This window comes from Serinus canaria, chromosome 1, assembly GCF_022539315.1.
Source record: "Serinus canaria isolate serCan28SL12 chromosome 1, serCan2020, whole genome shotgun sequence".
Lineage (NCBI taxonomy): Eukaryota > Metazoa > Chordata > Aves > Passeriformes > Fringillidae > Serinus > Serinus canaria.
The window spans coordinates 103,846,982-103,860,480 of NC_066313.1; the positions used below are offsets into that span (position 1 = coordinate 103,846,982).

The 13,499-nt window shown below is 41.6% G+C and overlaps 1 protein-coding gene across 12 annotated transcripts in view; it reads right to left on the reverse strand.

The window, feature by feature from the left end:
• The window catches only part of DMD (dystrophin), a 971,087-nt gene that overhangs the window by 63,857 nt on the left and 893,731 nt on the right, over positions 1 to 13,499 (reverse strand). For all 12 annotated transcript variants that reach the window (XM_050969735.1, XM_050969772.1, XM_050969742.1 and 9 more), the window contains one exon: positions 3,343 to 3,417. In XM_050969735.1, the coding sequence (XP_050825692.1) occupies positions 3,343 to 3,417 (75 nt within the window). The remainder of the gene's footprint in view (positions 1 to 3,342; positions 3,418 to 13,499) is intronic.

The following is a 13,499-nucleotide window of genomic DNA, read 5'->3' on the forward strand; positions in this document are numbered from 1 at the left end:
CTGAGTGCATCCCTCCCACAGGATTCAGTCCTTGGGGAACAGACAGTGCTGCCAGCAAACCTGCTCCAGCGTGGGCTCCTCACCCAGAGTTCACAATTCCTGCCATGAGCCTGCTCTAGTGTGCGTCTCACATTGGTCACAGGCTCCTTCAGGCACCCACATGCTCCGGCATGGGGTTCTCTTCTCCACAGCCTGCAGGTGGACATTTGCTCCAGCTCTACAGGCAGCAGGGACATAGCTGCCTCACCACAGTCTTATCCACATGCTGCAGAGGAATCTCAGCTCTGGCACTTGGAGCATCTCCTCCCCCTCCTTCTGCACTGACCTTGGTGTCTGCAGAGCTGTTTCTCTCATGGATTTCCCTCCTCTTTCCCTGCTGTTGTGCAGCAGATTTTCTCCCACACCCTCCTCAACTACATCATCCCACAGACACTATACCACTGCCACTGATGGGCTCGGCCTTTTCCAGCAGCAGGTCTGTTTTGGAGGTGGCTGGCATTGGCTCTGTCAGACATGGGGTAAATTTCTAGCAGCTTCTTAGAGAAACCACCCACAACCACAACCTGGCCACACAAACCCAATGTAAAAATCCAAGATGAATGCAGAATTATTTAATGGTAGGAATGAATCAGTTATTGAAAAACACCTGAAGGACCACAGAGTCACAGCCAGCAAAGGTTTGTGAGGGGAAAGTCTTGCTTAATAAATTTAATTTCCTTTTCACAGATTGACACAGAATCACAAAATAGGTTGGAAGAGACCTTCAAGATCATCAATTCCAACCCATGCCCTAACACCTCAACTAAGCCATGGCACCGAGTGCCACATCCAGTCCTTTTTTAAACACATCCAGGGATAGTGACTCCACCACATCCCCAGGCAGACCATTCCAGTACCTTATGAGATGGTAACCCAGCTAGCTGACCAAAGGAAGCCAGTTTATGTAATCTTTTTCAATTTCAGTAAAACTTTCAATACTATTACTCATGGGATCTTTCTGGACAAAATGTCCAGCCCCCAGCTGGAAAAACACCCCATGTGATGGGTGAGCAGCTGACTCTCAGATGGGGCACAAAGGGTTACAGTGAATGGGGGACATCAGAGTGCTGAGCTGTCACTAAGGGAGCTCCACAGGGCTCCATCCTCAGCCCTGTGCTCTTCCAACACCCTCATAAAGGACTCGAACACAGGGCTGGAAGGGACACTGAGCAAGTTTGCAAGTTCTGTATCACTGACCCCCTCAAAGGCAGGGAGGACCTGCAGAGAGACCTGGACAGATGAGAGGCCAGGGCAGTCACCAACTGTGTGAAATTCAACAAGGGAAAGTCCTGGATTCTGCACCTGGGGTGGGGCAGCCCTGGATGTACAGACAGACTGGGGAATGAGAGGATGGAAAGGAGCACCAGGGACAGGGACCTGGAGTTCCTGGTTGATGGAAAGCTGGATGTGAGCCAGCAGTGCCCAGGCAGCCAGGAGGGACATCCCTATCCTGGGGGCATCAGGGACAGCATGGCCAGCTGGGCAAGGGAGGGGATTGTCCTGCTCTGCTTTGCTCTGGGGGGGCCTCACCTGGAGTGCTGGGGGCAGTTTTGGGTACCACAGTACAGAAAAGACATCAAGCTGTTAGAGAACATCCAAAGGAGGGCAACGAGGATGGTGAAACTGTGTGAGGAGGGGCTGAAGTCACTGGGTTCAGCCTGGAGGAGACTGAGGGGAGACCTCACTGCAGTTACAACTTCCTCATCAGGGGAAGACAAAGGGCAGGCACTGATCTTTTCTCTCTGTGGCAGTGACAGACCCAAGGGAATGGTCTGAAACTGTGTCAGGGGAGGTTTAGTCTGGATATTGGAAAAAGGTTCTACACCCAGAGGGTGGCTGGGCACTGGAACAGGCTCTCCAGGGAAGTGGTCACACCACCAAGCCTGACAGAGCTCAAGAAACCTCTGGACAGTGCTCTCAAGCACATGGTGTGACTCTTGGGTGTCCTGCCAGGAGCTGGAGTTGGATCATACTTGTGAGTTCCCTCCAACTCAGAATATTCTATGATTCTAATATAGATAAAATGGGATGCAAAGTTTTGCACTTTCAGTCATAAAAACCTGTTACAAGTTACATTTATGCACTAGTTAATTCCAAAAATTCTGTTTCCTTCAGAGCTGCACTGATTATGAATACTTCTCACTGCATATCACTCCAGTTTCTTTATACCACATTTCCACAGTGAGTGTGGCAGAAGTGCTGTACCATGAAAAGATGTTTATATTTCTAATCATCATAATTCCTTCTTTGTCACTGCATTCATGTTGAAATCTTTCATTACGTTACAAGACTTCTCACTTATTGTTTACGTTTTTCCTTTTTTCCCCTATTTTTTATACATTCAGACATTAAGTCTGCACACTTTAGCTGAATTCACCCATGCTTATAAGCCTAAAAGTAAACATGCTCAAAAATACCGAGGTTTGACACAGTTCCAGAAAGCATGTGAGCACAAATCCAACTTGAGATAAATCAACAATTGAGACATTTGCAACTGTGTCAGAAATTTAACCCTGTAATTAAATGCCAAACAGTGAATGTTAAAATATTTTAATAATCCTCCCAGTTGGACTGCCTAATAAACTGCTTGCTTTGGCAACTGACTGGCCTATGAAGAAAACTTTTAGCGAATTATTTAGCTATCAGGTTACAATAAGCTGAAAAGGAAATGTAATTCTAGTGAAAAGTAGAATAACATACAGCAGTTGGGAGAATTAAAATGTTCAAACATGCACATCACTAATGTAACAGCTGATGAGAGACTTTTCAACACAACTGAAAGCTGGGGAAAAAATGAAGCTAAATGTTTATTGAGATGATCTCATTTAAAGGCAATAATCCCTCAGGGTTCAAGATTCAACTTAACAAACCATTAGCAACTCCAGCTCTGAAGCTCTGGAGTTATTTCAGCCGAGCTCTCACTGTTCCCAACACACCACAACTGTGTTCCTCTGGGCTTCAAAGCTGTGGCTGGCACAGGACATGGCACAGTGACATGGCACAGTGAAAATACCTGGCTAGAGCATGTAAAGATAAGAAATATGTGTGGTATGTTCAGTTTTATTTCTGAACTGCTGCTCTGCCTTACAAGGCACAGATCAGCAGACCACCCAGCACTCAGGTTTTGTAATGATCACGCAAACCGGTGGTAGCAGGAGGCCCTTCAGGTGAGAGGTCTCCTCGTACCAGGCAGAGCTGGGGGTACATGTGGGAGTGTTTTTCTGTGTCTGATATCTGTGAATAAACTTGTGTGTTGGTGGTGGAGCCTTCCTGGCAGAGGGTGAGGCACAGGCAGGTACTTACAGCAGAGGGCTTTCTGCAGCCTGCGGAGTTTCATGGCAGTCCTGTACGCCGAGAACCTGACATTGTTCAGGTCAGCTGTAGGGAGGCAAGATCAGAATAAAAGATCAGCTTCACACACTAGAAATAACCAGACTCATGAATATGTTATGTTGAACTTCAAGACTATACCTGTTGGTTAAAAGAGCAGAGGTGGAAAAAAATTTGTTAGAAATTTCACCAAGTTAAACACCTCAAATCTTGACAATCAACCATCCAAAAAAACCCCACTAAGTCCTAAAGTGTTGCTTCCTTTTGTTCAAAGGCACAGGACTAAAGAGCACTTGAAAGGACAACATCAGTGACTACAGCAGTGTCTGGAAATACTGCAGAGCTTTTCACACCACAGGCACTGAGGGAGATAAGCCCCTGAAACTCTTCCTTGCTCACCTTGGGGTGAGCCAGGCTGTGTGCAGGCAGCTCCAAGGGAAAACCTATGCCCAGGGAAAAACAAGTGATTCTCAGCTACTGCTAAAACAAAAAACTTATTAAAAATATCTAATTAAACTTCTGTGCTTTCCACCTAAGCAAACCCCAGCCATGCCCAGAGATGTGGAGCCTTTCTGGAGAGAAGCCAGCTCACCCAGCCAGGTGAGTTTCCAGGTCCCCACCTGCAAAATGGCAGGGAGCCAGTGGCTCTGGCAGCGTGACAGGGAATGGCACCCCGTTGGGGAGACATTGCCTGGCTCAGCTTTTGCTAAGCTGTCCTCATACATTTAACAAAATAAGGATATCAGTACAAGTCCCACTGAATACTTTAACCATGGCTTGCAAAACCTCCTGGCCACTGTGGGGACAAAGACACAGCAGACCAGAGCACAGAAGCTGGTCCCAAGGGGCAGTGCCAGCAGCTGCACTGGGAACTGAGGCGTGGCAGGGGACACACTTGCACACTACAGGGCAGCCACCTCCACTGAACAAACAGATGCACGCTCTTGGCCCTGCCACCTACCCAAATAATTCCTGGGCACACACACTCCTGTGCAGCCTAAGCATCATTCCCAAGAGATGCTTGGCATATTGTAACTTAAGGCTTTTCCAGAACAGAAATACACTGTTGGTGCCAGCCAGTTTCAGCACCTGACAACACTGCTGAATGCATTTAATTTACTGATGAAACCCATGGAGCCTAAGGAATTACTGATGGGACAGTGCCTAAAAAATGTAAACAACAATGTAGATATAAAAAGAACATTAGAGGAAAAAATGTAGCGGCTCAAAATAAAGGTCCCTTTAGCTCAATAAGCTTCCTCTAACCTGACAGACTCTTAGAGAAAGAATATGATGAAAATCAGGGAAAGACAAAACATTTCCTTGCTGGCATACGAGCTAAGGGGCTGTAAAGCTGTTTGAAATGTGGTAGCTTTGGTATAACTATCCCAGCATCATTTATAATGCTGTACAGGTATAGGTAGCAGAGGGAATATAGTCTCAATTACATTAATTTTAATTAACCTGTTCTGAATGTATAATATGAGGTATGATAATTCAGTAGTTTTGAATACCTTAATAAAAGCCGGGGAACATTTCAGAAACATGTCTTAGAGCAGAAAAGGAAGTTTCAGCTTTGTATATAATTTATTTTTCTCTGCACAGTTGCATACACCTTTTTAATGGGTACTTCTATGTATTGCTCCTGCCAGCTCTGTCTCTCACCATCATCCCGACAGGTCCTTTATGTGGTGTAGAATACAGTGAGTTAAATAAAGAGACTTAATTTGTCTTAAATGGAAATTAATAAAGCAGTCTCTCACAAACACACCATGAATTCAATTACATTTTGTACCCTTGCTGCAAATCTGTATTTGTATTCTGTAAAAGAATATTATGGCTAGCATTTGACAAAATGAAGAAGCCTTTCTTAAATTCTCCCTGAGTGTTCTGAAAGAAGCTTATCTATTTATTATTTACATTTTCAGAAATGTGAGTAAATATATATGCATATTTCAGGCCTCGATCAAGGCAGAAAATACAATATGTGAAGACATTTAATCCTGGAAGTGCCACAGTTTACATATATTTTCCTGTATATGTAATACACTCTGAATTTATCATCAACCTTAATGACACTGCTGCCAAGAAGCATCTGCTCTAAACGATGAAGCAGCAATGCCAGGTGCTCATTTTGGAGCCCTCATCTCAGGTTTTGGACAAGCAGCAGCATCACTGCTCATTTGGCTCTGCAAGCCAAGGCTGAGCCGTCGCACACCGCCACTGCCACCGTCGCTGCTGTCACCAGGATTAGCCTGCACCCAGTTACTGTCCCTGTGCCAACTCTCACCTCTGCCTTCCTTATGCCACCATCTCCACGCTTCTGATGGACAGCTGTCCTACCAGATGGTGACAGTCACTTAAGATCACTGGATCTTAGTGATTTCACTTTTCCCCTCCCTGTGCCTATGAAACTGTCAGTGGTGCCTTTCCTCCCCTGGGGCTACTGCTGGTACAAACCTGTTGCTCTGGGTAGCAAGGGAAGGAGCCCAGGCCCCTCCGAACTGGGTTCAAAACATTTGGCCTGCTGGATGAGGCCCCATTTACATGAACCACAGAACACAAGACTGCCAGGGAATGAGTCTTGGCCCTGGGCTGGGGCTGCATTGGATGTAAAGCCACCCCTGACATTGAGTGGGGGGACCTCGAGGGAGGACAGACACACTGCCTGCTCACACCTCAGCTGCTCCTGCTGGGAACAGGCAGAGGAGGCAGGAAGGGAGCTCAAGCAGCAGCAACCTTCCAAAAGCCTATGAAAACACCAGAATTTCTTACCTCTCTGTTTTGGGAAATTGTTTTTGCTTTTTTCCTTCCTGGATCCTAACAGAAAAAAAATTAATAAATGTTGCTTTCTCTACCTCCCCACAGCCCACTGAAAGAATTAGGACCCATTAAGCCTTGCTTCCAAAGCTTTTATCATTTCAGAGCAAGTTGAGCAGCTCAGTGCACTGCACAAGTTTTCCTCCAGCCCTTTCCTCCCACTCCTAGAAACTATGTACCACCTCATCCTCTGAACGGGTTGGTCAGAGGGCTGGAAAGCTCTTGCTGTATTGTGAAACTTTTGCAAGTTGTTAACAATACTCCCTCTTCTTGCTCAGAAGGCAACTTTCAAGCTGTGAACAATGTAAATGCCCAAGAGCATAATCTCTTTATGGTCTGAAACTACGACGCAGTGGAAGAGGTCACCTGACCCCTGGAAAGGAACCAACAGAAAAAAGGATCATGAGGGAGTATTTGGTGACATATTTACAACCCAGAGCAAAGAGAAATCATGACTTTCCCATCACTCAGCCGTGGATGACCCCTCTGTTCAAGTGAATATATATCTTTCTCTATCTAATAACATGATAACAGTGAACAAGAATCAGTGCTGTTATTACAAATGCAGCTTTAATGAAGGGTACTTCAGTTCAGAGCGCCGACAGGAGTAACTCAAATCAGAAATACTGTGGAAAGATAAGATAATTAAATTCTAACATTTTTGCATAATTCTGCATGTTGAGAGAAATCTCAAAACATAAGGGCTATGTTCTGTTTCTACAGTATTCTAGAAACACCTGCAATTACATGCAGCAGATCTTTTTACTAGTGTATAATCAAGCAAAAAACCCACTCATCTGAGAAGTGGTCAGTGAATCAAACCACCTGCTGGAATGTCTCACTGACTAGTGACACAGATCAGTAGTCAAATAAAATCTTGCAGTTTGGGTTTTTTTTTTTGTTTTTTTTTTTAATCCTCTCTTGCTAAATTCTGGATTTTACACTGGGTTATGAGTAGTATATTGAGAGGAAAAACATATTTTCATATTCTTGAGCTTTTACTGCATAAAATACCTTATAAAATAACTAAAAGCAATATAAAAATTAAAATCAGTAAGTTTTCTAAAATAACCTATTTAAGAAGAGATTTAGCATCTACCATGAGGGGGTATTTGTTTTTATTCTTAAGGAGTCACATCTATAAGCCAGACAACAGGATTTAAATAAGTCCCTCCTAGAGCTGCTGCATCTGCTGAGTGACTGGGAGGCTCCATTTGAAATTGTCCTATCCTGTATGACAGAGTCATCCCACTGTGTTTAAAAGCATTGGGATGGGCCAGGCTACCTCCCACCAAAAGCTGTTCATGCCATTTATCTTCCCCCCAATGTGATCTGAAGGCATCTCATAAACTTCTTTCTACCAGGAAACTACCTTTCCTCTTTACTTTAAAGAGGGGTTTGTTGTTTATATTATTGTGAATATTATTATAATCGCTGTTTTTGTTAATGAGGGCAAAATACACACCCTTCACTTGGTGCCATGGACAGCAATTATCTCACTGTCTGGACATCATCTAACTGAAATGAGCAGCTTACATGCTTCAGGTGGTATTAACCTGAAATTAACAACTTAATTCTTTTAAAGAAATTAATGTCATCAGGTCAAACCCTCACCTTCATTTTATAAGATTTACAGTGTTTGAGGGTTTTTAATCAGGTGCAAGGACAGAGAATGTGAACCTGTAGTGATATACCTGGAAAGCTGAAAGCCTTACTCAGCCACAGCTTGTGACGTGCTCATAGACTGCTCATAAATACGCTGCCTGGGGATAACCTATTTTGGGAATTACAATGCCTTCCTAACAGATGTGAAAAACTCTATACTGGACAGTCCTGAATAGACAGTGATTCCTCTACAGCCAGTGAATTTTCCATGTTTCATCAGACATTAGTGGCACTCTTGCCTTTCTAAGAAGCTTCAGCTCACATCGTTTCAATAGAGCTGAGATTCCCTGGCTGGCTGGTAAGAATGCTGGGTTTCCTCCTGCTGCCCAAAACCTGTAAATTAATCTTTTAATGGTGCCCTACAGTGACATATATTGCCTCTTCTGGAATTGCAGCTTTAAAATGCAAAAGACACAAATGCACAAAGGAAAGAAATTAATCAAGTAACACTGCTTAACATCAGCTGAGTCTCAGCCATTGACTTTTATTGTAACAATAACTAATGCTATCATCTACTCTGCTTTGGTAATAAATAACAGTAAACTGTTATTCTATGTAAAGCTTAACCACTCTTCATGTTGTACTAGGCCTGTCCATCTGAGTGAAAAAGCCAGCAGTGTCTCTGAAATTAACAAGTGAGAGGTACCCAGGGCGCCACAATACTACTGAGTGTCTCTAGAGCCAGTGGCTGAACACCACAGCATGTGCCATCATCCCTGTCATCAGACCAACTAACATGACCTTTGGGGGTTTTAGAATGGAGTGTCTTTTCTTCAGCCTGCAAACACAAAAATGTAAGAAGGGATTTGATGTACACCTGGTTCATCCCATTATGGTAATGAGACAAGAGTGGAGTTTGCAGTCAGAAAGTTCAGAAACCTTTTCTGTACTCCGGTGAGAAGCAATCATACTAGAAAATCCTAAAATAAATAAATTACACACAACTTCGGAAAATAATAATAAAAAGTGTTCATTTGCAAAGAGCACAGTTACCTTAAAACTGCACCAAGAGTGCAGTTACTTTAAGCAGAATGCTCCCATACTGGTAATACTCTGTAACAGAACAGCCCTTCATTCTCTCTAGAAGAGCCTCATTCCTGCTAACACACCTGTGCTTTCATTTTCAAGGGATGCCAGGTTAACTGCTACTCCAAAATTCTACCTCTCTGCCACAGTTATGTTTACTGTCTGTTAGGTGTGTGCTGCACAGGGCTCAATCACACAGAAAGATGGCCTCCCCTAGACTGACTACTGGCCAAGGCTGACTGAACCCAAGCAATCCTATTTTTTGAAATGGGCTTGAAAAGGACATGAGTGAATAACCAACCTTTAAAAAGAGACCATATGGAAAATCTCACTGGATTGCAGTAGAACTCAAATGACTGATGTGTGCACTAGGCACAGGTCTTACTGGTGCAAACATGGAAAACAGCTGAATAGGAATAAAACTTCATGATAAATACAGCCTCTCCAAGCAGCATTTCAGAAGGACAAATCAAAATACACAAACCAAAGAGGATGAAGCTGCTCAGTCTTGGTCACTGGGAGTTAGAAGCTCACAAGAGAAGCCAGCCACAAGACCAACACAGCAGCAGCTGCTGAAAGCTTAGAGGTGCCTCCCAGCATTCTCCCACCTCATGTTAAGCAATTCTGACATTTATTTCATGTAATCCATAGAGAACTGCCCCCCATCCTCTAAATTAAATGAAGAGCTGTCACCAGTGCACTGCAGCCTGCAAGGATGAGGGTGGTTTTCACCCTCTTGCCTTGCCTTGGTGAATCTGGAATGATAAACAACATTTCTGACTGCATCCTGCTACTGCAATTATTGTTCATGGTGACACTAATGCACCTTGAGGACACTTGTACTGACATGACATGACACAGGAAGGCTGGAGGAGGGGACACTAACAGTATGGCATGACAAGCCAAGTCCTCCTGGGCCATCATAGCAAAGGCTGGAGTCATTCTCAGCTTAAAGGCAAAATACTGCTATTCAGAGCTAAGCTGTCTGACATTTCAGAAGATAATCTGAAAAAATTGAGCAAACTCAGACCACTTTGTGATTCCTGTTCCTTCTGTCTCTCCCCTCATGCAAAGGTCTGTGGTCTCCAAGACAGTAAAACAACACAAATTCCCTTTCCAGAGATGCCCTGGAGTCATCATGAAGGATGAAAAAATTTTAAGGGGGTGTAAAAGAACAGTGTAAAAAGAGCAGATCTGCTGCAGAGGAACTAATTTTGGAAAGAAAAGCAGCTGGAGCAGTTCTTGATTCTTTGAAGACTTTCATGAGGAAGTTAGAAGAAAATAGGAGTGGTTCATAATGGTGTAAATACCATTATGAAAAACCAGGGATGTCAGCTTCTAATCCTTTGAAGATCACATATAATGATTTTTACTACCTTTCATATTTCAGCATTTATTTCTTCTCTATGTCCTTAAGTTATACGATTCTTTTTAATTTAATCTATAGCAACATTTAATTCCTGCTGCCATTTCAACTAAACATTAAACAATTAGATCATTCATTATAGACAGCTTATTATGTACATTTAAGTAGCCATAACTTAAGAGTAAAAATTGCTCAACTTGAGTAAATTTTTCCTTAACACTGGTAAAATGCTACATTGTTTAAATAATAAAGAGCAGTCAGGAACAAGCACATTAGTGTCTTAAAAGGAAAATCTCTTTTAGAAAGAACCACCAGCTGGAAATTCTTTGATACACATATATAATTTCAATCAAGTATTTATCAACTATCTTTATAACCAGCTATGTTCTAGCAAATGAGCTCCAAGAGAATTTGAGAATATTTCCTTCATAGGCAGATTATTGTATCATTTCTTCCTGTAGATTCTTCCTCCTGTCTCTGATTCAGTCCTAACTGAAGAGGTTACAGGACTGTGCACAGCACATTGCTACCTCCTTTTAGTAGTATTAAATAATGCTCCCAAGAATTTTAGCTTCATTTTTATTAATACCCAGACCTCCAAAGATAGAAAAATGAACCAAGTCCGTCTGCTATTTTAGCAAAATGTAATGCAACAATTTGGAGGTGTGTGAATTGGATGCGTGAAGATTAAGATTACTCTTCTTTCTTGGAGAAGTGTCTCTTTCATCTCGGAGGCAGGTAAGAAATGTTGCCTCATGCCAGGATGCAACTTCCTCATTCACTTAAAAAAATTAAGCTTTCAGTAATTTTTAAGAATTTAAATCAGACATAATCATCCTGTAGCAAATTAGGATATACTGGCATGTATAGGGAGCTACATCACATAGCACAATTATTCCATACCGGGTAAGTGTAGAAGTTGGAAAATGGGAATGAAAATTCTTGACAGCATTGACGTACTTGGTCTCACTTTTTTGCATTTACCCGCTTGCCAAATTCATGCTTTCTACCAGATTTTTAAAAAGGCATACATACTAAGCTCTTTACTAGCTTCTTGATATGAATTAGAAACAAAATTGGGATCCTAATGGAGGGTAAAATAATAAGATATAATGAGTATGCAATACAAAATCGACTTTAATAACATCTTCTCAGATAATACATTACTGAACAGTCTGAAAAGACTTCAAACATCCCATTATTACCATTTTGACCTGAGGCAAAGCAAAGCACTGAAAATACATCAAGGGTTCTGTTCAAGACTAAACGGGTTATACTTGTATTATGCAGTTTGTGTGAGAGTTAGGCAATGGTGATTACACTCAGTTCAAAAATAAAATAAATTCATAGGTTATTCAGGAGCACTTTCATCAAAGCTTCACCCATGTGGCAGTACACAAAGAGTCACCTTGTCCGGTCTCTTTTGTACACATACATGAACACCTCAGTTTACTCAGAAATATATATTATGCATATTTTTCTAAAATCAGTATTGCTTTCACATTAATGACTGTTTGGTCTCAACTCTAAAAGAAACAGAACAGTCCAGATAGAGGACTGCTTTCTTGTACATTTAATGCTCCTGAAAAGGAAAACAGCAGGAGAAAAAGAAAGTTCACAAGAAAGTAAGAAACAAAATCTGCCTGAACATGTTCCTTCTTTGTGCAGTAAAAAATAAGGCTGTCTTAAACTCCTGACATTTGGGTGATACTCACAGTGATAAAATTCAGTTAAACTAAATGCAAACTGACTTCAGCAGTCACACATCTTCTGAACTGCTGACCTGAATCTATCAGGACACTTTTCTCCCTTATTACCTTTTCACTTCTTGGTATTTAAGAGTACTCTGGCTGAAACAGGGAACTAGCAGAAGGAAAGCAGTTGCAACAGGACTTCAGGTCTGACCAACAACAGTATCAGAAATACCATGCAATCTGTGGATCAAAGGCAGCTGAGGAGTCAGAGTGCAGTTCAATTAACAGGCAACTATTTGAAGACCTACCTGTATTAAAGGGATGTCTGCAAGCAAAATTACCATTTGTCCTGAAACTTAAATCACTCACTTTAAGAGCAGAAAAATGAAGGAGACACATGGGGCAATACGTTGTAATTAAATGTCAAGTCCCTACTTGTCTGCTTTTGCATTTGGTTAGCCTGAACTTACACATTTTATATCCCTTTTTGGCATACAAAGCTGCAGTCTGGTTAATTTTTAAACCAACTGCTGCTACACTGCTAATACTATACGGAAAAAAAAAAATCTTCACACTGCGTCGTTTCATTTTATATCACTTTTCTAAAATATTTTTAGCATGCTTGAACTGCAGAGCACCATAGAGATACCTGAGTTTGCTTGAAATAGATTACACTAGCATAATTAGACTGTTTTCAGCAGCTAAACTAGAGTTTAGCAGGTGGTAATTTAAGCTATTTTTCACCATGGCAAATAAGCCTGCACAGAATGCTAGATCTGACAGTCCTAGAGCTCAAGCTGGTTTATGTACATGTGCTGTACAAACGTAACCTCCTTTATGAATGCAGCATATTTACTGATATTTCTTTCAGCAAAATAGCTTAATTTTTATTATACCCTCTATTATTTATTAACACAACCATTAAAATCAAAGAGTTAGCTATTAAATGGCTTGCCAAGCAGCCTACACTAGAGCATAGATTAACCTAGTTTATCTTGTAGATGTGCTTCTGTTAATAAATTCCAAAGCTCCTAAAAAATGAAAAAAAAAAACCCTCCACCAGAGAGGCACATCTGAAGTCATAATAAGCATGCAATTTGGGTATTCAAAATGACATCATGACAGCTGCTATGCCTTCTAAGTATTGAAAGTGCTTTAAAAATAAAGCAGTGGTAACACAGTTTGGCAAATTGCTTCAACTGGCTTCCCACCATCCAAAAGTCAACATTAACAGAAGCTTGGTTTGATTTTTTCATGTGCCTTTTGTAAAGCAGATTAGACAGTGAAAAGATACGGGATTATTTTTTTCTAACTTCTGTTCCAGTCTTTCAGTAAAGAGATTGTAACAATACACCCAAATTACTTTATGAACCCAGTGTACATTCCAAATGTGCTAAATGAAATAAATTTCTTTTCTACTGCATGTTTGAAATGTGTGCCTTTTGTATTTTCCTTGCAGAAAATTTGAACATCGGTGAAAGCTCTGCCTCTCTCTTTCACTTAATTTTGGTTTGCTTCCTCTGGAAATCTTTGCTTTAGCAAATCATTCCGTTGAAAGA